Here is a 27,751-nt window from a genome sequence, read left to right on the forward strand (position 1 = left end):
ATTGTATCTGCACACACACTTTAATGCTCCACGGAAGCAGATCTTCAACATCCTAGAGGGATCCTATTTACATTTAAAAATTCCAACTGAGTACGATCATCTTTCATTTACAACCACACAGATCAAGAAAATGATAGCCAAGGGCAAGAGGGATGGCGCTCCGGGACCAAACGGTATTCCACCAATTCTATTCAAATTGGACCCAGAATACTGGGCCTCTGCTCTACTATCGCTGTACGGCCAGATAGCAGAAGGATTCATCATACCGGACTATTGGCGGGGTTCAATTATATCCCCAATATACAAAAAAGGGGATAAGAACTCAGCAAAGAGTTACAGGCTTGTAGCCTTAATTGACATCGAGGCGAAATACTATGCTGGCCTCCTTCTGGATGATCTAACTGCCTGGGCCGAAGATCACTCGAATATACCAATCAACCAAACAGGCTTTTGTAAGGGCATGGGAACAACTACTAACATCCTTGCATTGTCCCTACTGATAGACAGGGCTAAGACAGCAAAAATACCTCTATTCATGTGCTTCATCGATTATTCATCAGCTTTTGACAAAATCGATAGAGGAAAACTCTGGCACAAACTTAAGGAACTGAAAATACCAGCTGCTCTCCTAAACCAGCTAATACTCCTTCATACAAATACTTGGGTCCAAGTAAAGCTAGGGGATGGAAAGTCCTTGTCCAGGAAAATTCCAACAACCATGGGACTTAAACAGGGGTGCGTTCTGGCCCCTACGCTTTTCAACCTATTTATGTCTGACCTCTCATTAGAACTGGACTCCTGCAACTCTCATCCACCTAAGCTGGGAGGGCTCTCTATTTCCAACCTCTTATACGCAGACTATCTTGTACTGGTCAGTCAGACCCCCATTGGTCTCCAACGTCTATTGGATACAACTATCACAAAAAAAATAATCTTTTATTAAAAGATTAAATTATGCATCAGCAATGGTAACTTCCACCTCTACCCCAGGCTCTATACTGATTGATGTAATTTGCTTCACAATTTCAGAAGGGCTGTGGAGGTCAATCAAGCGCTTGTGAATACGCATCTGGAAACGATCCCAAGTCTTTGAACCTTCACCACAAGGTGTTTTTCGAGTAGTAATTCGCAGAGTCTTGGTAGGCATGCGAACTGGCCCCTTCACCTTCAGGTTTTTCTCCTTCGCACCTCTAATGAGATCTGCACACACTTTTTCAAGTGACTTCACATTGCGACTGGTCAGGGTGATTCGAATACGGTGGATAGCTACTTCCTGTTCCACAGGTGCTTTGCCGGCGTCTTTAAATGCCATAGCTAATGTGCTTCCTGACCGACTTATTCATCGATTATTCATCAGCTTTTGACAAAATCGATAGAGGAAAACTCTGGCACAAACTTAAGGAACTGAAAATACCAGCTGCTCTCCTAAACCAGCTAATACTCCTTCATATAAATACTTGGGTCCAAGTAAAGCTAGGGGATGGAAAGTCCTTGTCCAGGAAAATTCCAACAACCATGGGACTTAAACAGGGGTGCGTTCTGGCCCCTACGCTTTTCAACCTATTTATGTCTGACCTCTCATTAGAACTGGACTCCTGCAACTCTCATCCACCTAAGCTGGGAGGGCTCTCTATTTCCAACCTCTTATACGCAGACTATCTTGTACTGGTCAGTCAGACCCCCATTGGTCTCCAACGTCTATTGGATACAACGAGTTGATATTCTATATCTAATGGACTAACTATTAACCATGATAAAACGCAGGTTATGAGAATACATCCAAAGAAGGAAACCTCCAAATACAGCTGGCATATAGCAGACTTTCCAATCGAAGTAGTTGAACAGTATAAATACCTAGGTGTGAGTATGAACAATAAGGGGTCTTTTAATCTACAAAAAGAAGCAATTAAAAGAAGAGGCAACTTTATCACAGTAACCATAAAATCGATCAAAAAGAGAACGGCCGGCCCTAGCCTTGTTCCACTGCTACAAGTCTGGCAGGCGAAACTCATCCCGGCAATCACTTATGGGAGTGAGTGTCTGAGAGGAAGAGATGCATTGACTTTGGACAGAACTGTCTCTAGAGCTTGCAGAATAATATTTAATCTACCAAAGTACGTCTCGCCAGCCAAAATAAGGCTAGAATTCGGCATGCATAGCCAAGAAATTGCCTGCAAAGGAGCCTACGCTAAGACCTGGTATAGCATAAAAAAATCTGCAGCAGGCATACTGAACTCACAATTATGGAATGAAATACACCTAAAAAAGGAGTGCTGCAAGGTCTTACTTGACACCATCTATGGACCGTTTGGGACTCAAGGAGCTCTGGGCCGCCTCAGGGTCCTACCCTTGTTTTAAACAAATTGTTAACAAAACAGTGAAAAAGCTATCACTAGTAGAAGACAAGGCAACACTCACAGAAAGAACCCACGGATGGTTTGTGGTTCACAGCTATGAAAAATCCTCTCCACAACCATACTTAGGCACGGGCTTTAACCCCTTCGATGCTCATGACTAGCTCAGCTCGTCATGAGGCACGGTTGAGCTGTGCTGATGACGAGCTGAGCTCGTCATGAACAATGGTAAATCTGCGAGTGCAGCACCGGGGGGGAAAACCTCTAGCAGCCAAGGTGTTAATAGAAAGAGGAAAGAAAAATATCTTCACTTTCATTTGGGTATTTTACCATCCTTACCGCATCTTCCCCCATGGAAGCGTCTTCAGGGTCAATCAATGTGCCGCCTATGTGCTGACGCCAAGGAAAGTGTACTACACCTACTATGCATATGCAGAAATCTACAGACAGAACGGCGACAATTACTAAAGCCGCTGTTTGGTAGTAAGCGGATCAGAACCTGCAGAAAAGCTGTGAAGGCATGTTTATGGGATGCATGAATATGCTGCCGCTGATGAACACTACAGTGCGAGGGGGAACTTGGAAATACACCGCCGTGGAAGGTGCCCTCGATTGCACGGGGGGGCATGAACGTACACTGCCACCCGTGAAGAATGCACTTTGATGGGGACCTTGTCGGTGCGTGGAGCGATGCTAGTGCGTGTGAGTGTGTGAGGGGCGACTAAAGATCGAGCACGACGGGAGTTACCTTATATTCGTGCCCCCCCCCTCTCACCCGGTTAGTGAACACAGCCCTGCCCTGCTCCTCCCGGTGCTGATGTGATGGGTACCAGCAGCTGTGTTTGTGTGTCAGCCGTCTCCATGGCAGCCAGCAGAGATGCTCCGTGAAGGGCCCGTCCGCAGGTGATCAAGTGTTTCCAAAGAAGCCCTCAGTGCATCCCTCACTCTTTCCCCGCCGAGGGGCGCCTGCTCTGCGTGTCAGCCTGGGACGTGCCCCTGGGGTCAGTCCAACCGGCGTCCATCTGTCCGACAGGCCAGCGCCCTGAAAGGGGGCAGAGGCGCATGATAAGCGCTGAACTCACACTTACGAGTCTGCAGTGTAACAACAACTATTATTACTATCCAAAGAGCCCACAGGCCTGTTAGGACATTATTTTCGCAATTATTCGTTTGAGGTTTTATATAGCACGGACTCAACCCGAAGGTGTGGGAGCGCTTGACATGAGCACCAGTTACGGGAGGTGACATGAATTGCCCAGAATCACAGGATGTTGAGTCGACGCCGAGACTCGATCCTGGTTCCCCAGTTTCAAAGTGGGCAGCTCTTGCCCCTACTCACACCCTCTTGTTTGGGTTTTGACAATTTTGGGCATCATGAGAGCCCGAGGACCCGCGTGTCGGTGATATGTCACGACAGGCGGTAGCAGTGACCGGATATGCGGTCTGTGCCACGTTACTGTGTGGTGTTCCCTTGTATCACCAGGTCCCGGGAGGGCCCCGGTGGGTGCCACAGCCTGGCGAGTAAGAGCACCGCTTCAGGAGTCGTATGTCCCGAAACTCACAACCGAAGCAACGCGCGGATTTCCTCATTCAAGGCCTTATTTTTAAGTCTCGACTACAGCATTGCTTTAGCAATGCAGGTTTGTCGAGATTATAGTATGGTTTTCAAAAGTCTACTCAAAACTGCGGATAGGGTACAGTTCATGTGAGCCAGGCGCGTGCACATGGCTAGCAACATCGCTCACCATTTGTCTGAGCCTCGGCATCAGACTTCAAAGGAAGCCGCTCCCCCGCCACGCAATGCCGCTCCCCCACCTTCACCACGCAATGCAGAGCTTGTTTTGTATGCTTGTCTGACTCCTTCTCTTGTCACCTCTGCCCCAATGTCTTCCAGGCCTTGCTGGATGAGCGGTGTGTTTGCCTAGGCCTGCTGCAACAACACCTTTCCCAGAGGAACAAGCCTGCTTTCCCTTCCGCTTGTTTTCCATACGACGTTGTCCGCCATCTCTTCACACCCGCCCGCACACACCTTGTCCCCATCTCTTTACTCCCGTCCGCCCGCCCGTTGTCCCATCTCTTTACTCCGCATGCCCGTCCGTTGTCCCATCTCTTTACTCCCACGCGCACACCCATTGTCCCCATCTCTTCACTCACGCCCGCACACCCCTTGTCCCCATCTCTTCACTCCCACCCGTTGTCCCATCTCTTTACTCCTGCCCGTGCACCCGTTGTCCACTATCTCTTTACTCCGACCCGCCAGCTGTCCCATCTCTTTACTCCCGCCCGCACACCCCTTGTCCCCATCTCTTTACTCCCGCCTGCCCGTTGTCCCATCTCTTTACCCCCGCCCGTGCACCCGTTGTCCGCTATCTCTTTACTCCCGCCCGCCAGCTGTCCCATCTCTTTAGTCCCGCCCGCACACCCCTTGTCCCCATCTCTTTACGCCCGCTGTCCCATCTCTACACTCACACCCGTGTACCCGTTGTCCGCTATCTTTTCACTCCCGCCCGTGCCCCCGTTGTCCCATCTCTTCACTCCAGCGCATCAGTTGTCCCATCTCTTTACTCCCGCCCGCCCGTTGTCCCATCCCTTTACTCCCGCCCGCTTGCCCGTTGTCCCATCTCTTTACTCTCGCCTGCCCGCCGTCCCATTTCTTTACTCCCGCCCGCTATCCCATCTCTTAACTCCCGCCCGCACACCCCTTGTCCCCATCTCTTCACTCCCGCCCGCACACCCCTTGTCCCCATCTCTTTACTCCCGCCCGCCCGCTGTCCCATCTCTACACTCACGCCCGTGTACCCGTTGTCCGCTATCTTTTCACTCCCGCCCGTGCACCCGTTGTCCCATCTCTTTACTCTCACCCGTGCATCCGTTGTCCCATCTCTTTACTCCCGCCCGCCCGTTGTCCCATTCCCTTAACTCCCGCCCGCTTGCCCGCTATCCCATCTCTTAACTCCCGCCCGCACACCCCTTGTCCCCATCTCTTCACTCCCGCCCGCACACACCTTGTCCCCATCTCTTTACTCCCGCCCGCCCGTTGTCCCATCTCTTTACTCCCGCCAATGCATCCCTAATCCCCATCTCTTTACTCCCGCCCGCACACCCCTTGTTTATTTTAATTGTACTATTCTGATTTATAAACACTTTATGAAATATGTTTAAGCTGCCGTTATTCCAGATGTTTCCACGTCAGCTCTACATGTCCCTGTAAGCACAATAAGTAACAGGGGGCAGACCAGGCATAAATCCCACATGAAAAGCACATGCACGACCACATACCGTACTGTGTAAACTACACATGTACATGTTCACTGGCCATCCCATTTATAGCATAGATGCGCACACACACATATGCACACCCACCACACGATATATAGCACAGATGCACACACCACACCATAGAGCACAGATGCACACAAAACCACATAAACCATAAATAGCACACATGCACACCCACAAACGCCAGCCTATATACAGAACATATGCCACACACACACGAACATCCACAAAAACACAAATACTGGTGCACCACTCTATATATAGCATAGATTGACACCACCCCACATGCAGATCATATGTGCTCACACACATAAAAAGCCTCCATACAATGCAGATTCCCACACACGCATGCACATACGTACACACTCATGCACGCACACAACAGACTACCATACACCACCATGTCCACCACCACCATGTCCACCACATCCACCACCACCACCATGTCCACCACATCCACCACCACCACCATGTCCACCACATCCACCACCACCACCATGTCCACCACATCCACCACCACCACCATGTCCACCACCACCTCCACAGCCACCACCACCACCACCACAGCCACCACCACCACCTCCACAGCCACCACCTCCACAGCCACCACCTCCACAGCCACCACCTCCACCACCACCACCTCCACCATCACCACCTCCACCATCACCACCACCTCCACCAACACCATGTCCACCACCTCCACCAACACCATGTCCACCACATCCACCACCATGTCCACCACGGCCGCCAGCACATCTACCACAAGGTCACTACCATGTTTACCACCACCACCACGTCTACATCCACCACCACCAGCGAGTCCACCACCACGTCCACATCCTCCACCACCACGTCCACGTCCACATCCTCCACCACCACGTCCACATCCTCCACCACCACGTCCACATCCTCCACCACCACGTCCACATCCTCCACCACCACGTCCACATCCTCCACCACCACGTCCACATCCTCCACCACCACGTCCACATCCTCCACCACCACGTCCACATCCTCCACCACCACGTCCACGTCCTCCACCACCACGTCCACGTCCTCCACCACCACGTCCACGTCCTCCACCACCACGTCCACGTCCTCCACCACCACGTCCACGACCTCCACCACCACGTCCACGACCTCCACCACCACGTCCACGTCCTCCACCACCACGTCCACGTCCTCCACCACCACGTCCACATCCTCCACCACCACGTCCACATCCTCCACCACCACGTCCACATCCTCCACCACCACGTCCACATCCTCCACCACCACGTCCACATCCTCCACCACCAGGTCCACATCCTCCACCACCACGTCCACATCCTCCACCACCACGTCCACATCCTCCACCACCACGTCCACATCCTCCACCACCACGTCCACATCCTCCACCACCACGTCCACATCCACCACCACCACGTCCACGTCCACCACCACCACGTCCACCACCACCACCACCACCACCACGTCCACCACCACCACCACGTCCACCACCACCACCACGTCCACCACCACCACCACGTCCACCACCACCACCACGTCCACCACCACCACCACGTCCACCACCACCACCACGTCCACCACCACCACCACGTCCACCACCACCACCACGTCCACCACCACCACCACGTCCACCACCACCACCACGTCCACCACCACCACCACGTCCACCACCACCACCACGTCCACCACCACCACCACGTCCACCACCACCACCACGTCCACCACCACCACCACCACCACGTCCACCACCACCACCACCACCACGTCCACCACCACCACCACGTCCACCACCACCACCACGTCCACCACCACCACCACCACGTCCACCACCACCACCACCACGTCCACCACCACCACCACCACCACGTCCACCACCACCACCACGTCCACCACCACCACCACGTCCACCACCACCACCACGTCCACCACCACCACCACGTCCACCACCGCCACGTCCACCTCCGCCACGTCCACCACCACCTCGTCCACCACCACCACGTCCACCACCACCACGTCCACCACCACCACCAGCACCATGGCCACCACCATGTCCCAATAAAAAATACTTTTAAGAGGGTCAAAGGGAATATATTAACGACCTGACCACCACAAGGCCACCTCACTCCATCTAGCTATCGCCCCTCACTCCATCTATCGCCCCTCACTCCATCTATCGCCCCTCACTCCATCTATCGCCCCTCACTCTATCACCCTTCACTCTATCTATTTATCGCCTTACTCTATCTATCTAATCGCACTCACTCTATCTATCTATCGCACCACCACAGCATCACTCAGCACCACCACAGTATCACTCAGGGGGACCACAACATCACTATGCGCTACCACAGCATCACTGAACACCACAGCATCACAGCATCACTCGTCGCCACCGCAGCATCGCTCGTCGCCACCGCAGCATCGCTCGTCGCCACCACAGCATCGCTCGTCGCCACCACAGCATCGCTCGTCGCCACCACAGCATCGCTCCGCGCCACCACAGCATCGCTCCGCGCCACCACAGCATCGCTCCGCGCCACCACAGCATCAATCTGTGCAACCATGGTTCAAATATGTTCTCTCAATATTTCAAGCTTTATTACAAATGACACAAAAAGATGTTAATATTTCACTTCTGTTCTTGAATTTGTCACAATAAAATACACTGAACATAATCTTCAGAAAAGCTATTTACAAAAGTTTAAGCTATTGCCATTATAAATCACAATAGCTTTTATTTAAAGATTCATTATTTTTTTTGAAACGCCATTGTTATTTGTAATATCAATACATCTAAGTCACGTAAATACTACACATATTGCATTACAAATGCTATAGGTGTCACACTTGCAAAAGTTATAACTATTGCCATTGTAAATGACAACTATTAATTTCGCTATTTTCAAAACCAACACATAAATAAAAAATGTGTTATTTACAACACCAATAGCTCAAACTTTCCTAATGCGAGACCTATTGCATTGCAAATGCTTGTTTTATTTTGCATGGGAAGAATCTACATGGGGAAAGGAGTTCCAGATTCTCAGGGCATCATCTGAAAAGGATTGTGTTAAAGCTCAGTGTTTATTTTTATTTATTAACAATTTTGTTAGGAGCACGATTATCCAAAAGTGTCCAGGCGCTAAATCAAAGAGCAATTAGTAGAAATTTACTGTGTTAACAGCCACGTTTCAAGATAAAAATTAACCATGTTGTATTCCCGTCTTAATCTTAGAAGTCATTCCTAAAACTATGAGTGTTGATGAAAGGGTTTCAGAACTTCGCAATGATTAAAGACAATGTCTGTGCCAGACAGTGAGACCTGTCTGTGTGCCAAGCAGGCCATTAATGATCATAACTGCATCCTACCTGAATAGGTAGCCGTTGCAATGTAATGAGAACAGAGGTGATGCATCCAAAACAATTACTGCTTTGGATGTGCTGCATCACAGAGGTGGCAAGGGGGACTTTAGGTAAACCAATGAGGAGAAAATTCCCATTATCCACACATAACCTTTTGACACATCTAAGAAGACAGAATTGAGCTTATCCGACCATGCTATATATGGGCACAGAGATTAAGCATAATACTTCAAGTGACCCGAACAGCGGATAATGACAATCTTGAATTAAAAGGTGGTGTACAAATCTAGCCATGGAGATTAGAAGAAGGGGGTGAAAGGAATCGAAACTCAAGATTCAGTAAGGCTAAATTTAAGATGTTCTGTCACACAAGAGTGTTCTTTTAAGGTGCAGTGAGCTACTGAGGAGACTGTCAGTTAGAGCAGAGTATTGTTAGCATGTACGAGGTAAGAAATGTGTATTCTATTAAGTAAATCACCAAGAAATTGAAATTAAAGATACATGTAATGGGGCAAGGAAAGATCCTTTGGATGCGCATCAAAGAGGAACAATGGGCAAGAGAGGGACACTAAGGCCCCTACAATGGCTCCAGGTTCGAGAGAGACTTCAAATGAAGGTATATTATTTTTAGATGCCTTGAAGATGTAGCACCCAGCTAATTACCAAACAGGATTGTCAGATTAACACAATTTCTCTTGAATAATGTTTAAATAATCAAACCTATAACAGCTAGGTTTGCTTGCTCACACTAAACCCTGTTAACCAGATGACAAATCAATCCAAAATACAATTCGCCCCGGCACCAGGAGAGATTTCTTTGAAAATGAGCTGCTTCTATAGAAACTTTACTCATATATATTTTTTTAGGTTGTCTAATCTTGCTCCCAGGGTTCACCCCTACCTCTGCTTACTGTAGTATCTAACTCCTAAGAGACAACTGATTCATGAAGCATCTTTATTAGGGTATGAATCTATACTTCGCTTAGCGAGTTCAACTCCTTAGTAGTAGATAGGACATTCAAACCTCAATTTTTCTGTGACTCAGATTTCCATTTTCAAATAAAATACATTTTCAGACTCAACCAAAACTTGAAGTCAGAGTTTGCATGGACAAATCTACCCTCTTCTAAAAACCTTGGAATTAATGATCAAGACTTTCAAGGAGTCTATTAGCCCATCCTCATCTCTAAAAGACGACTCGCTACTTTAGCGCGCTCTCTCCCCTGAAGGTGCATCATATTAGTCCTTGTTAAGTTTCAAAATAGTCTGAAATCCTATTTCAGGTAGCAGATTTTCCACGCCATGCATTAGAGATATCTTCAAGGTAATGTGCCGGTTGTAAGCACCATCAGCAAGCCAGTCTTCAATCTTCACTGGTTATGCTCATTGGAGTTTGGAGGACGACTCCTCAACTTCTAGTATAATCTCCTCAGGGCTTTCACACAGAGCCTTCGTTTAACTGTTATTTATAACAAAGTCTAGGCTCCTCCAGAGATTGATGTGCACCTCTTAACTAGTGTCTCTTGCTCTTCATTTTGTAGATCCTTTCCACAACTAATCCTGGAGCTACATCTTTCTGGGTTAGTTTTCCACAAAACCAGAACTTCTTTTAAAGCCTATCCTAAAATTCCATCCTATTAGAACTAATCTCTCCCTACACTGCACCATCCAACAGAGGCTGCCCATTCTGCTCTCAAATTGTTCCGGATCCTCAGAACCTTCCCTCCATACCTTATCTAGACACCTTTTATAGCCTCTTTTTCCTCTAGTGAACCCAGACTTTTCCCCTATTGCCTGACTTCCCTAAAAGAACCAGTGACCTTGCAGAAGCTGGACTCTGAACTGGCCTCGATGTCTCCAATAAGAGGTGCTGTAGATGTCTAGCTGTTTACATGAACTCTAAAACATCCACCATAATCTAAGCTCATCATTGAGTTGTGAATCCCTTCTTATTTGCTGTTCACCACTACCAACTTTCACTTACCTCATTCCTTTTACTCTATTGGCTACTTCCAGATACTACATTTGCAAATGCCCTCCTCGACTCTGCATTAGATATCACAATCAACCATCCAAAATTTTGTATCCCGTGACATCTCCCAACATCTGGTTTGACTAAACGAATGGTCAAGATACTACAAATGTACTAGACAACCTCAGAACGGTAAACCACTACCTGTGACAAGGGCAAAATATGACATGGATCACAATTGAGATGCCCTATTCGTCTAAAAGGATCTCATCTTGATAAAAGAAATCCATCCAATCACTCGGAGGACCACCACAACATATACTTCAACATAAATGGCACCACCACTACCAACAACACTGGACTACTCTCTTAGCAGACTATATAGGGCTAACAGCATTGTCCAATTTCATGAACTTTTCTTGGCACACACCAAATGAACCCACTGATGCAGGCCAGTCAATTCCAGCAGTCGATCATAGAGGCCGTTAATATAGTAGCATCTTTTTAAGCCTCAAGAAACAAACAACCATGGAAGAAGGCAGGCCGTCTCAAATAAACTGTCAAAATGAGCGTGGAAGAAAATACATGATCTGGGTGAAAGATACAACAACAATAAGGAATTAATAAAGCAAACAATAACCATTAAAAAAATCAATGAAATCATTACTGCCAATGCTGTGCCCTCAGATTACAATTAACTTAAACAAAGAGCTATTTAAAATAATGTTTAAATTCCGTAAACCATAGGACATGCCAATCATTCTCATGGATTTTGAACATCAACTACATCAACCCACCCTACCATCTGCTGACCATCTTCCCCCCGTAAACACCCTTAACGCCTGGAACCCAATGTCCACTGAGGAAACCATCCGCCTGATGAATTCCATCCACTCTGGATCCCCCACAGACCCATGCCCTCACCACATCTTCAACAAAGCAGACTCCGTCATAGCACCGCACCTCCGAGACGTCATCAACTGCTCCTTCAACTCCGCTACCTTCCCAGAAGTCTGGAAACACGCTGAACTCACCGCCCTTCTGAAAAAACCAACAGCGGACCCCACCGAACTCAAAAATTACCGCCCCATCTCGCTTCTTCCATTCCCGGCCAAAGTCATCGAGAAAGCCGTCAACAACCAGCTCGCCGCCTTCCTCGAAGCCAACAAATCACTCGACCCCTCACAATCTGGCTTCCGAGCAAAACACAGCACTGAGACCGCCCTCATCGCAGCAACAGACGACATTCGAACTCTACTGGACAATGGAGACACAGTCGCCCTCATCCTCCTCGACCTCTCTGCAGCATTCGACACAGTCTGCCACAGCACCCTTCTACAACGCCTCAATAACATCGGAATCCAAGGAAAAGCACTTGAATGGATCACCTCGTTCCTCACCGGAAGAACCCAGAGAGTCCGCCTTCCTCCATTCAAGTACGAGGCCTCTGAAGTCATCTGCGGCGTACCTCAAGGATCCTCACTCAGTCCCACCCTCTTCAACGTATACATGAGCCCCCTCGCGGCCATCGCCCGCCAATACAACCTCAAAATCATCTCTTACGCGGATGACACTCAACTGATCCTTTCTCTCACCAAGGACCCCAGCACCGCCAAAACTAACCTACACGAAGGAATGAAAGAAGTCGCAGAATGGATGAAACAAAGCCGTCTGAAACTGAACTCAGACAAAACAGAAGTCCTCATCTTAGGTACATCCCCCTCTGCTTGGGACGACTCCTGGTGGCCGGAAGCCCTCGGAAAAGCACCCATCCCGACAGACCACGCACGGAACCTTGGCGTCATCCTGGATTCTTCACTCTCAATGAACAGACAAGTCAGCGCCGTATCCTCTTCCTGCTTCAACATTCTTCGCATGCTCAGAAAAACATTTCGCTGGATCCCCTCCGAAACAAGGAAAACAGTCACCCACGCTCTGGTCACGAGCCGACTGGACTACGGAAACACCCTCTACGCAGGTACCACCGCTAAACTCCAGAAGAAACTCCAACGAATCCAAAACGCCTCAGCCAGGCTCATATTAGACATCCCACGCAACGAACACATCTCTGGTCACCTTAAAGACCTCCACTGGCTACCCGTCAATAAGAGGATCACTTTCCGACTGCTTACCCACGCACACAAATCACTCTACGACATCGGACCAGACTGCCTCAACTCACGACTGTCCTTCTACACCCCCCCCGCCAACTACGTTCTTCCAGCCAAGCCTTCGCCACTGTACCTCGCATCAACAAGACCACCATGGGAGGCAGATCCTTTTCATATCTGGCTGCTAAAACATGGAACTCACTCCCCGCTTACCTTCGCCTCACCCAGAACCACCTAGCGTTCAGAAAGCAGCTTAAAACGTGGATATTTGACAAATAATCCTCCTCCCCTTCCTAAGCGCCTTGAAACCCTCTGGGTATGTAGTGCGCTATACAAATTTTATGACTTGACATTATATAATTTGCTGAAAAAGTTAAAGATAGAGACCTACTTGCAAACAAAAACAATCATTAATCAAATCACATCAAAAATCTGGCAACCTCTCAATAACAGTAACACGCACCAAAATCTGTGTTTTTTTAAAATCAACTATCTATAAAAGACACAAAGGAGCTAATTATTTCTATCTGAATCACAAGCTCACCTAGTGACCGTTGCAAAATATATATATATAATATAGTGTGTGTGTGTGCTGGTGTGTGTGGGTATATATATTTTTTTTTTTTCACAAGAAAATTCCCAAAGCTGCAGTTATGCTGAGCTAAGCCATCATTAACAAGTCACTATTAACTGGAAAAGTGCACTGTAAACTAATGTTCTATTTCTAACATTGAAAAAGCACAGCCTGGATCCGGAAAACCCAACAAACTATAGATCAGTATCAAACGTTCCATTTTTTTTGATAAGGTAGTTGATAAAAGCATCCAGATTTTAGAGTTAATATAGAAAAATAATCTTTTCTCTAATCAAGAGACTGGATTATGGTCTAAAAGAGGTACCAAGTCAGGACTAACTGTTGTCTGGGAGGACTTCATGAACAAAGATTCAAACCGAGTTGCTGCATTACTCATATTTCAGCTTCGTATACTGAGAACCACCAGTTACTATGTAAAAAGCTACCCTGCTGACAGAAAACATTATCCAGGAACGGCTCCTACCGAACGGGGGTGGTGAGGCAGGGGGAATGAAAAAGAAAAAAAAACAAAAAAAAACCTTCCATGGCAACAATCGGCCGCCACCTCTCCTCTGTCCTCTTCTTATCTTCTTCCTGTCTGGAGTCCAGCAGCAGGAAGCACCCAGGCTACAAGGCTCCCGTAAACCGATCACAACGCTGCAATGCAGCGTTGTGATAGGTCTGAGTGCCAGGTTTCGGCGCTCAGATGGGTAACGGAAACCTGGGCATGTGCTCCACCCAGGCTGTAATGCAGCCTGGGTGGAGATCATGTAAAAGTGCGCATGAATGTTAGGCTGGACTGAGATGGCCGGCAGGCCAAATATTCCTTTGGACTTTGAGTGGGCAAACCACCCCCCCAGCCCCTGCTCTGTCAGCAGAGCAGTCCTGCCCTAGGAAACAGAAAACTAAAATGATAATAAAGTTGATCATCATCATTTTAGTTTTCCTTTAATTACTGCTCGCAGAGCAGTGGGGCGACGCTCCTCCACCTTAGAAGGAGCCGCCGCTGTCATTACCATCACGCCCATCATCAAAGGTCTTCGCACAGTTTAACCTCTTTTTTGCCAAAACATAGTTTACATTGCTCCCTGAGCTAATTAAATCCTTCAAACTAACTTATAACAACCATGTGGAAAACACATTTTTAAACTGGAAAAAATCATCAGAACTTGAAATCTCAGGATTCACTGAATGACTACAGGCAGTTTACACATCTATACTACAAAATCATCTGAAATCCAACTCTGCTAAAAAAGGACATCCTAACCTGTATGCTCTGGAAAACCTATGACCCAGCCACAGCCTGACCTCCTCCTCACTATATCCGCAGAAGTAAAGAAGTTGAGAGTAACCATGCACTCCAAACTCTCACTTGAAAGTCGCATCAAAAATGTAGCAAAAGGCACATTCAACAGCAGGAGAACCCTCTGACTGATCTTCCCACATCTGGGCTATACCCATAGAGGTCAGGCGACAGCAGCATTAGTACTCCGTCAAGAACAGATAATGCAAAAAAGCTAAATTGGGATTAGAAAACACCAGATCAATGCACTTTAATGAGTACTGAAAGCAGCCGCCAGTTAAGTCCTTAAACATGTTCAGACTTTACCATAGCACACATACCTTCAAGGAATTGCACTGGACAATGGATGCAAAAAATATCCTTGAAAGATCTCGGTTTTGCCCACAGGGAAACCTATTGGAATTTGCCAACTTTTCTACAATCTGAATTCAAACTCTACGATGAAACTACTAACCATCCTGCCTTCAGGATAGGAATATTTTTGTTCTCAGTACAAACATAACTTAAGGAACACCTTACTGAAGAAAGTAATGACAATCAGCAAGAATTCATAAAGGCAATACAAATGCGACTATTTCCAAAATAGGAGTCAACCTCCTAAATTCCAGACCCCAAATAAAGTGAACAAAAGATACTGACTCCATACCACAGCAAGCAAACCTGGGTAGTGTAACACTTGATTGTACGGATGGAAGTCCTACAGGTTTCAGCACATGGACATTAAAGGTTATGGTAACAACCACACAGGACAAACCAAAAATACCGTAAGGCAGCCCAATTATTCCACACAACCATTTTCATCCCAACGTAACGACTGCACGTCTGGACTGCACAAACTTTACCATCATCCTTGTACAACAGATGTCTCAAAGATGTAGTGGTTGCCTCTATACTTGTGCAATCCCATAACATCTACTCCATTATACCACAAACCGCACAGATTCATCTTCATCCTTCTTATAGGGTGCATGCATTGTACACAAATTTTTCCATATAGATCTGACCAAAAAAAACACCCGTTCAACCATGCCCCGAAGGGAGCCCGGATAAAGAGCTTCAATGACCTCTACACGCACAAAGTGCTGTACAACTGAAACTTGTGGGTTAGTAACTTGATCATCATTCTAAAGCACTTCTTGATTTGAATGGGGTATTGAAAGCACTGTTTAGGTAACCATATAATGTAATGAAGTTTCTATGTCTGTGGAACCCTCCACAGCGCAGGCCAAGTTGTGTAGGCGACAGAGCACAGTATGACGCTATACAGGACAACATTTTAGACAAAGGCATTACCACAATATATGCACACTGGCTGACTGAAGCAAAAAAACATACATTTGGAACATCAATGGTACAGATACCAACTGTCACAGAACACAGGCTTAAACAGGAGAGCAGAAAAATACTATTTACACCAATGTACTTGTGCAAATTTGGATACAAAGTGCTTTCTTGTATTGGTAGTGTAAGCGAGATGTAGTGAAGTAGCAATAAAAATAGGATTCCGCTCAGGAGGCATGCATAAAGAGGAAATTGCGGTACAAGGGTAATTTGCAATTTCTATCTGTAAAACGGCTTAGTGAGTTAAATGCTCCGATTTGATCGGAAGCTGTATCACGGCAAAACCAACCCTTTCTAGTCATTTAATGTGTTCAGAAACAGAACGTGTGATATAACACTATATAAAACAAGCTCTTAGCACAACAAACTCTGATTTCAAAATAGATCCAATGGCGCATGACACTGAATGACATTTATTCCTTTTTGTGGGCTTCATCAACATTAACCCTAAATGCTCGTGTCCTCCTTTTCGTGAAACAGAATAAGACATTTTTTAATCATTTTAGGCTGAACGCTTCACTACCTCCCCCTTCACTATGTATTATCCAGAGAGCACAGCTTCTTCCCAGAGGTGGCCTGGAGTAGAAAGGCAAGGAGAACATACAGCAGTGCGAAGCTTTGCATGGGGAGGATCTCAGGCCTTTAGGGATCTTAGACCAAAATGTATGCTGGCTCCAGACTGTCGCTCTCTGCTGAAGTAACTGGAGCTTCGTAACTGAGGTAACTGACGTTATTTTGTCACAAGGTTCCTGTCATGATCAAACGAGGACTGGGTGTGCTTTGCACACCCAAAAGTAAGGGAGGGCATGCACATGCAGAGCAGACTCCCTTTAACTTGTTTAAAAAGGACAACAAAATCAATATACCCGGCAGAAAACGCAAGGGGAACCCTGACTGGTTGTAACAATGAACATCAGTTCAGCACCAAATTGAAGAACGCGGTAGTCTTGGCGGCATCTGAGCAGAATCAGCACTTCTCCTCCCATCTGATAAGGAACATTTCATAGAAATAGAAGGAAAAACTGACAAGTAGGCAAAACTATTTCTAATTGTGCACCCCGATCTCACATACTAAGAGGTCTGCCAATACGGACGGATACACACCAACACTATATACTCGAGTCACACAGATTTTACATGCCAGACCATAGACCGCAACACCTTACAGGACAGACGACGGGCAACGCCGAACACATGTGGGCTAAATATAGAATTATAGATGGGTAATCGAGAATTATTGGGATGCTTTTCACAGAGGTGCTCTGAGTGACCTCAAATAGACAACAACAACGAAGCTTGATTTGATATTTACAAAGCGCACGCTAATGCCCCAAGGCACGAAAATATCAATAAGTATGAGGTTAGAAAACAAACTGAATTCTTAAGCAAAACACATTTCGAGGGCCTCCCTAAATGATAGTAGGTCGGACACGCTCTTCAGATGAGCGGAAAGGGTGTTCTAAAGTTTAGAAGTGGAGGTACAAAGCTCCTGCCACCCCACCTCGGATGCCGAAATCTTGGAACTTTTTTTGTTGAAATAAAACATGTATGGGTCAGATTTCTTGTTTAAAACACACTAGTCCTCACTGTATAAGTAACTACTGTTCCTTCACCAGGCCCAGTCCATGTGACTTTCATCACCTTGAAGACAGCGCTTTGCAGTACCTAGAAGCAATTACAGTGGCTAGTGTGCGATCTACAAACAAGTACACATTTTTATCGAACAATAATCTGATAGTACACACGGCGTCTGAGAATTACATCAACGTGCAGGATAGCAGCAGTTGTAGGCAGTGGTGAATGAGAGCAGAAGTGAAAGCGGTAGAAACTTCAAACATAGACTGATTAGACAGCTCCCAGAAACACTAATCGCGGAAACATACCACTGCTCTTCCAAAGGGCAGACTAAGATGGATTTCATATTCCACACTGAAAGTCCCGACAACTGGAGCACCACACTCAGAACACAACTTTACACCTCAAAAACCACGACAACCTCGCACAGCTCCAAACTGACGACCTTGCTCGCCAACCACCTGGCGAGGAGTGGGAACACGTCTGTGACCATCTACACGAACGACACCACCTCCCACCATGCCCAACGCCACTGACTTCCACCGCTTTGCCCACAGGATTGGCGATCTACAACTCACAGAGGATCGCCCAACCCATCTGCCTCACTAGACCTCCCCACACCAACCCCGTGACCCGGCCCTGCCGACTCCGATCTTCTCCTACACTCGCATACCCGCAGACCTTGGGAGGACAAAACCACAAGAAACAATAAAAAACTTGACGGTCTGGAGTGAAGCTAAGTCCTATCGGTTCTCACCGGGAACAATCTAAACCGGACATGCCCTGAGCCAGCCCCCAAGTGGTCAAGGGACACTGAAGATATGATTAAAGTCCTATCAGCCCACCCTCGTGGCGGAGCATCGTCATTTAGGACGTCTAGAACCTGGCCGGTGTCTCCGTGCCTAGATGTATTGGCTGGATAACACACGGCTAGGGTTCAGAGAATGAGTGTCCTCGCCACTGGCGGTGCTGGTACAGTGCAGTGCAGTGAAAATAGAGTGAGTGATATAAAAATGAGTCGAGGCAAAAAAAAATATTTTATTAGTATTCACCTAGACGTCACGTTAAAAAGAGTGAAAGAACAGTGTGAAAAAAATCAATGTATTCTTTGCTAAGTGGTCAATAAGGCCAACATGTTTCTGCCATGGGGTGAAAGTCCACCGGCATTCTTCAGGGCCAAAGCTGCAATAATGCTACTGCAAAGTTACACTCAAAGTTGAGGTGCAAAACAAGTGAATATTCGAAACTACAATGAGTCTGTCGGGTGTGGTCAATTAGACCATCCTACCGTATCCCTGCAAGCTCTGTAGTAAGTGGAGGATACCATCCCCAACTAGTTGTGGGAATATAGCCTCACCTCACCCGGCAACGGCTCAGAGGATGAGGCCCCGCTCTTTCCGTCGGTACCTCTCGGCACTGCCAGTGGCGAGGACACTTTCATTCTCAACCCTAGCCGTGTGTTATCCAGCCAATACATCTAGGCACGGAGACACCGGCCAGGTTCTAGACGTCCTAAATGACGATGCTCCGCCACGAGGGTGGGCTGATAGGACTTTAATCATATCTTCAGTGTCCCTTGACCACTTGGGGGCTGGCTCAGGGCATGTCCGGTTTAGATTGTTCCCGGTGAGAACCGATAGGACTTAGCTTCACTCCAGACCGTCAAGTTTTTTATTGTTTCTTATAGTCTGAGCAGGGGTTCTAACTTGGATGGTCTATAAATTTATTCCCCTTGACCCTCCTCTCAAAGTTGGTATTTTGTAGGACAAAACCACAACATGACCCATTTCTCCCCTTACCGATAGTCCCCAACAGAGGCAGCACGGCCCACACTAAGAGCATTGGACATCAGTACCCAGCCACGACCAGGGTCCCTAACAGAGACAACTGGGTTCACACAAGCATCAATAGGCTTCTTAACTTAGCCACAACCTCCACCACTCTAGATGACCTTACCCAACTCACCACTGCCCCCGCCCACTGTAACACGGCGCAGCGGCTCACATCACTAGAAAACCTGCTAGAAACGATAGTCAAGGGCCTGACTGAAATACTAACTAACCTAGACAAGGCCCAAAAGCCCCGCCAATACCCTCCCAGGGCGCCCCCACCGACCTACCACAATCATCTAAAAGACCCTGCCAGGCCCCTAGAGACCCCCGTGCCTCGACCACAGAGACCCGCTAGAAAGGACAGTGAGCTCCCGTCACAGAACACAAGAAAGACCAAAGCCCCCACGCCTAGGTTGCAGAAACTCTTAAATAGTGACACCAAGATCCCAACGCTAAGACCCTCGAGATGCAAAGCCGTAAAGTCCCCAGAAGAAGCGACTGATCTAGCCGCAACCTACAACTACCCCCCTACAGACTCCCCCAAATCAAAGATCCATGTGATCACGGGTTTCAGAAGAGACATCCTCCCCCCCAGAAACCCCCTAGACTCCCTCCCTTCCTCACCATCTTGCCTAGGGCCCCCTGGTAAGATCCACGACGAAAAGAAGGTCTCCACCAACTGCATGCTTATTAACTGCAGATCAGCCTCTAGGCATGCAACTGAACTAGCGGAAGCCATCCTTACGCAGGACATAGATATTGCGTTCATCACGGAGACATGGCTTAACAACCTCTCCACTCCATGCTTAGACATGCTTGTGCCACCAGGTTTCTCCATTATCAACAAAGATAGAAAAGACCAAAGAGGGGGAGGTGTAGCTATCATACACAGAGACAAAATCGCCATCAGGGAATTGGACTCTTGCAAATACAATTCCTTTGAATGTCTTACTGCCAATATCAAGACTAAGGACAATGGTTCATTCCGCTGCCACCTTCTTTATCACCCCCCCAGGCAACACCGCAGCATTTGGGGAGCACCTGGCAGACCTGATTGCACACTCGGGGACGCTAACATCATTATTCTTGGTGACCTAAACCTCTGATGGAATGAAGTGAATAACCCAGTAATTCAAACGCTATCCAATATTCTCAGGGCCAATAACCTATCTCAGCACTGCTCAGAAGAAACGCACAATAAAGGAGAAACCCTGGATGCCATTATCGCTCAACATGATGCAATTACCATTGACCACGTACTCCCCGTGGACTGGTCGGACCATCACATGATTCTATTCCATTTCAACCAAATACTGCTCTCGCAGCCAACCGTACAAGACCCCCCCAAATGGGAGAGAAACCTCACCCAGATACCCCTCACAGCCCTTGAAGAAAGGATTAGCGCGCTCCTACCCAGCGCCAATGACCATCTCACCACAAACGAACTCACCTCGCTCTATAATGCAAACATGAGGACCATACTTGACCAACTAGTCCCCTTGAAACTAACTCCGAAAGGAGACTACTAAGAGCCACAGAAAGACGCTGGACAAGGCAAAAAATAGACCTAAGGAGCTCTATAACATTATCAGGCAACAAGCCTGAAACTTCCTCAATACTGGCATCCAAAGAACTATGCGACAACTTCGCCAACTTCGCCAACTCCCCCCCCCCCCCCCCCCCCCCCCCCCCCCCACAAAGAGCAACATGGCGCTGGCGCTTGATAAGGCCCCCACACCACCTACCAAATCCTGGCTATCATTCCACCCCATACAAGAAGCTGAGCTAGTCAAACTTATTTCCACCTCCAAACCCTCTTCTCATGCCCTAGACCCTATACCCCACCAACTGACCAAAACACTGAAACTCTCCCTAGCACCGCACTGGTGCACGATCAAACAGCTCCTTGTAAAAACTGAGTTGTACCAGATTGCCTTAAAGTAGGGCAAGTCACGCTATTGCTGAAAAAACCTGGCCTTGACATAAAGGATTTGAACAACTTCAGACCAGTCTCCAACCATCCTCTTCTGTCCAAAACCTTAGAAAGGTGCGTACTCCAACAACTAACCCAACACCTGGACAACATCAACCTCCTTGACTCCCATCAGTCTGGCTTTAGAAAAGGATGTAGCACTAAAACCGCGATCCTCCACATCATCGACGATATCCTTAAATCACTAGACTCAGACCATTGCTGCCTCCTCATCCTCCTAGACCTATCAGCTGCTCTTGACACAGTAGACCACAAAGTTCTCATTAAGGCTCTCCAAGAATGAGCCGGTCTTGGAGAGGTGTTCCTCAAATGGTTCTCGTCCTTCCTACACAACCGCACCCAAAGAATCAAAATCAAAAACTTTACATCAGATCTGCATCCAGTCAACAAGGGAGGCCCTCACCAAACCACTCAAAAAAGCCAAATCTGCTTTCATCTTCATGCTGATTATACACAGATCTACCTGGAATCCTCCTCCATCAAGGACATCCATAGACTCAACAACATACTGAGAGACGTCCAACATTGGCTGTCTAGCAACCACCTCAAAATAAATCCGGATAAAACCGAAGTTCTCCTCATCCCGAACAAAGAGGAGAACCCCCAAATTGCTGAATGGCTAAAGCCATCGATGCGCTCAATGGGAACCTCATCCTGGCCAACTCTGTCAAATCTCTAGGTATCACGCTAGACCCGAAACTGGACATGACCTCACACATCAAGTACTCAGCCAAGAGCACCTTCCTCAATCTAAAACTACTATACAAAATAACCCCATTCATCCCACCCAACGATCTCAAACAGGCCACCCAAGCACTAGTGTGGTCAAGACTAGACTATGAAAATGCAGTCCTCTCTGGAGTACCAAAATTACATCTTGCCCCCCTCAAAACAACACAACGCGGCAGCCAGAATGGTCACGGGAATCAAGAAATTTGATCACATTTCTCCGGCACTCAGAGACCTTAAATGTCTCCCAGTGGAAATGTGGGCTAGCTTCAGAACAGCCTGCCTCTCACACAAAGCCTTGCACACCGGCAAACCCAAATATTTAGCGGCCAAACTCAAAAAAGCCGGTCAGGCCAGGAACCTCAGAAGCTCGAACTCTCTTCTACACTTCCCGCTGAAAACTCGGAAACAAAAAACTGCGGCTCGATCCTTTGCCCGGTGCGCACCCAAAATCTGGAACTCTATTCCTCCCCACATCAGTACTATTACCTCCTTTCCAAAATGCAAAAGCCAGCTCAAACCCCTGTTCCTCGACCGCGCCCTAGGGAATCGATAGAAGCAGCCAAAGCGGGGAAACAGTCTCCTCTCACAGATGCAACTCTATGCCCACAAGCCGCATTACGGAACTTGCCGCTAATTGACCTGCACCTCTCTGTATTTTGTGATTCTCTACATCATAATTGTTGTAAAGCTCTCAGATACCCTCAGGTCAGGCAAGCGCTATATAAAACTTCTTAAATAAATAGAATGTATTCAACCTAGACATCCTTGAGGCTAGGTAACAGTAAGATGATGAAGTTTTGGAACAAGATTAAATCTCAATCTACAAGTTTGACAGAGTTGAAAACATTGAATTGTAAAACATTCTGCTGCATAATATGTAAAATATGTTCATGTATCTTAAAATTATACAAGGACTAGACAAGGGTCACAACGATATTATCAAAAACCAATACAAATATATTTTTTGTAAAAGTTTGACAGATATCTGCCTGGCTTGGTCTCATCTGACAAGCTGCAATATATCACATTAGTATGGTCTTTGTGTGACATTTTCTTGTTGAAGTGGGCCACAAGAGGAGGTGAACTATACGAAAAGTCAACTAGCAGTAAAATTACCATATTGGCTGACCACAAATACCTCACTGTGATCAATTATTTCCCTTTTTCTAGTACAATCATGTTATCCATCAAAGCCATGCACCCTCAACTTTTTCTATTTACTCCTAACGTAAATTTGACAAAAAGTCTGTGCCTCTTTTTTACAGTCCTACCAACAGAAAAGCCTCTTCAGAATGTGATCAGACATGTTTATATACTTACAGAGGGAAATACGTCTAAAACCGTGTTGCCATCGTAATTGAAATATATTTAATATGGTCTCAAGCATTAGCCATTCATATTGTAGTATTGGCACACTTCTGAATTTGCTGAGATGTATTCTTTTACAATTGTGATACTTATCAAGTCATATTTCCATAAATAAATTGTTACTCTTTATTTAATTTTTTTAACAGGAGACAACAAAAGGCTATTGTAATGCAAAGTGTAAACAGAAATAAGAAAGATAGTTGTGGGGTAGCACAAAATTAGTTTTTCAAATGGAATCTCAAAACAGATGGAACGGATTCCACAAAATCCCTTTCTCCTTCTTTGAGTGCACCCCATTCTATGCAATAGAATAATCTGCCCCTCCCAAACCCCATCACAGATTCCATTACATTCCCCGCTACAAATTCCTGTTGTTTAACCAAAGATTGTTTGACTGATTCCGTTAGTTTTATTGGGTCACTGAGTTGTTGGTCAACTCACCTTTGTCATCAGGCACATCATCCTCATCATCGCCGTCATTGTCCTCATCCATTTCTTCCTCTTCATCGTCCTCTTCTTCCTCTTCCATGTCCTCTGGCTCCAAGTCTGGGTCAAGATCTGGGTCGCTCCCAGAGACAGACTCGTCCGACATGGCTCCTCCGGACTGTTCTCACAGGGCATTACCTGAACATGATCTCCTGCGAAGCAAACCTACAAAAGAGAAAATATACATAACTGGATATCAGTCATATGTAAAATAAAGCATTGCACATGGATACAAGAAAATGGCGGAAGATTAAAGAAGAAGTCTTTTCCAAAGCAGATACCAGTACAATCACTATTAAATAGGTATAGCAGTTTAGCCTGATTATTCTGTTATCAAATCACGATGATTAGGATGTATGACCAATGCAAACTATTGTTCTCTGATGCCTTAAGCAGCTGTGCACCTTGAGATATTGCTATGCATTCTTTGGAATACAGCCATAGATCTGTTGAAGAGGGTACCTCAACTAGTTGTCTCTAAAAGCATTACCCTCGATGTGGATAGCTGCAACCACATGTCCATACAGTCCTTTTCATAGACGTGCTAAAGTAAACAAGTCTCTGATCATTCTCTTCCACATGTAAGGCCATTGAGTCGAATCTTGGAAATGGGTTTGGTAGGCTTAACATCTGAGTCAAGATATGAAACAAGCCCACCCACTCAGTTGCAAATGTCTACCAGTGATATCTTCAGTTTTGTCTTGTTTGTCAATTCACAATTTGCGGACTCTGTTTAGACACACAGACACAGTGAGAGCCCTATGGCAGTCTCTGGGGAGCGGTCTGACAACGAAAACTGAAATGGACTCCTTTCTCCGAGGGTAGTGGCATTGTGCTTGTGCAGAAACTAATGGCTCAAGTCAATTAACCACATCAGGCAAGTTATATGTTGTGATAGATAAAAAGCAAATGACAATTGAACAGACCAATGGATTAAGGAGGTTGACTGAAAGCCCCTTTTTGGTAAGTATGCTTTTTTAAATAAAAAATTACCAAAAACTAAAGATCTTAGACAATTCCATCCTAAAGAAGCAATAACACATTTAATAATACATAATATCAACTATAACGTCTAATATGATAATTTTCAAACCAACATTGAACACACAAATAAACACTAAGGTTAAGCAATCCTGCAGCAGGCCAGAGCAATCCCATGACCTGGGGTAATCCTTTATGGGACCTATCGCATCCATCAAAAAGGGAAGTCCTTCACAAGACCCAGTGTCAAAGACCCAGGAAACCAAATGGTGACGTAATGACAGCATCTAAACAAGCAATTATCACACCGGCCAAACAATACTTCTTTACCTGCAACTTTGCAGACAAATGACTTGTACCTGAACTGCTAATCTGAGATAGGTGAAATCTATCTTCTGACAAGACAAAGTCTTAGGCAGGCACAAAGACCTATGAGGGTCAAGCAAACCAAGTCTAAACACAGCACAGGGGCAGGTCACAGTACTGTGGCAGACCTTAAAACTTGATGGAGACCTATTTGCCTAGCCAGAAATCATCAGTCATAACAACGTGAGTAGAACTGAGCCATATGAAGAAGCGGACAAAAAGGTGAAGTTGATATGTGTCAATCTAGCTGGGCGGGGTAAAAATGCCTTGCGGATCAACTGTAACACCTACTGCAACATACTTTCCAAACTGTCCATCAGATGGATCAGGATGGGCATTGATTGACGTAATAAACCAGTACAATTCTGAAAAGAGAACACTCTAGTTGCTGAGAATACACACCATGTAGGGGAAGAAACTGACAGAGGGGGCTGTGGGTAAAGACCAGAAAAAAATCTGGATAAACGAGACGTCATGAGAACACTATGAAATCACAATTGTAAGTAGGTGAGCACTGGGTTTCTGGCACAAATTATCTGAGATAACTCAATAAAAGACACTTACTTAAACTGCCTGACAGAATGAGTTGAAGTAATCAGTGGAAAAGCCACGGACAGTATCCGCCACAACCTCTAATACCATACTACAAAGAATTTTAAATATTTATTGATTTATGCTTATACTAGACAAACCAGAATTAAAGAAAGAATGGGATCTCTTCCAGTTAATGCTCTTTGAGTACTTTGCAGACAGGAGAATTAAAAACAGTCAGATTCTGCTAGCATCTATATAGTTGTAGTCATCTACAGTGTGACACAAGAAACATAAGAGTACCACACCTGTGCTGCAAAGTGTGCTGGAAAAAATCTATAAAAAATAATCAGAGGTTCTGTGCCTTGAATGCAATCTGTTTAGATAAAGTTTAAATATCTACATCTCGCTTAATAGTTTACTGTGCATAGGCGAGGAACACCGAAATTGGTACAATGAATCATCTGATTTAGCAGTCAATTTCAAGCAATCACCGGAAGTGGTATTATTATCTCACATCTGCAGTAAATACTTTAGCAGCAGAAGAAATCTGGGACAGTAATATGTAGACAAAACTCATGTCTAGAGTTTTGTCAAAGCAAATTAGAATAATCTTTAGATTAATTAATACCGAATCTGTCTCGGCCATGGTACGATCAAGTACCCTCCTCCCACAGTACAATCAAACTGTAGTCTCAGAGTTCTTGGATCTGCCCTGGAAAATTACAATGAAGCCCAATTTACTACGCTTAAGGTGCAGCGTGAATCCACTGAGAGAGTATAGTTTTGGGCATATTAAAAGCCCAAAGAAACGCTCTTACCGACTCTCTGGAGCCCAGTCGTAGTCTTTATTACACAAAATCTGAATGTGTGCTCCTCTAATGACACTAAAAAGGTACTGGCAGTGGCCGGTGTTCCTGCTAATATAATCTGAGAACATGTAAAAGATGCAGTCTCTGCCTGCCAATCATGAAATTCCTGCAATTGTTAGCTCGCTACTTGAAATATATGCGACAGGCAGTTAAGCAACTGAATGATCAATTCTTGTAAACAAAAAAAAGGGTTCAGCGACGATTAAGGCTCAGGCTGCTAGTGGACATTGAGAGTATTAAGGAACTTAATAATTAATGAAGAGATAGCTATTAATTTCAGACTATATGTTTGAATGATATGCATTTTTTGAATTTTTGATTCACCTTCTGAGCTTTTAACCAAAAGTATTGGATATTCAAGTTAAAACATGAATTTTATTGGATCGCGGCTAACGTTTTAAAATGAGGGACAGTAATCCGTTATGGAAGCGAGTACAAATGAACCCAATCCAATATACAGCATTGATATATCAATGCATTGTATGTATATGCGTCTTAAATCATTAATATGTGTTATTGACCAAGCATCCAAGTTACTTGCTGTTAAAATTATTCCTAATATGCATCTATATATGAACAATAGATAATTCTCCTTTTTTTTGTTTAACTTTGTTTTATTGATTTTCAAGCAGTTAGAAATACACATTATGGATCCCACATCCGCCCGTTTGCTTTCAATCACATCCCATCTCCTTCCCGGATCCCGCCT

General features: G+C 45.9%; 2 protein-coding genes across 3 annotated transcripts in view; both read right to left on the reverse strand.

Annotated features, from left to right (window-relative positions):
• The window catches only part of RAD54L2 (RAD54 like 2), a 1,034,525-nt gene that overhangs the window by 932,937 nt on the left and 73,837 nt on the right, over positions 1-27,751 (reverse strand). For both annotated transcript variants that reach the window (XM_086938836.1, XM_086938837.1), the window contains exon 2: positions 24,248-24,457. In XM_086938836.1, the coding sequence (XP_086794962.1) occupies positions 24,248-24,398 (151 nt within the window). In that variant the 5' untranslated portion in view covers positions 24,399-24,457. The remainder of the gene's footprint in view (positions 1-24,247; positions 24,458-27,751) is intronic.
• On the reverse strand, positions 923-1,338 carry LOC147692654 (small ribosomal subunit protein uS10). The gene has a single exon (XM_086938839.1). It carries the CDS (start codon positions 1,310-1,312, stop codon positions 953-955), a length of 360 nt encoding a protein of 119 aa, XP_086794965.1. The 5' UTR covers positions 1,313-1,338; the 3' UTR covers positions 923-952.

The sequence above is a fragment of the Lissotriton vulgaris genome, chromosome 9 (genome assembly GCF_964263255.1).
Source record: "Lissotriton vulgaris chromosome 9, aLisVul1.2, whole genome shotgun sequence".
Lineage (NCBI taxonomy): Eukaryota > Metazoa > Chordata > Amphibia > Caudata > Salamandridae > Lissotriton > Lissotriton vulgaris.

Excerpts from the sequence above, each read along its gene's own strand:
- LOC147692654 (XM_086938839.1), bottom strand. The coding sequence starts at position 1,312 with ATGGCATTTAAAGACGCCGGCAAAGCACCTGTGGAACAGGAAGTAGCT.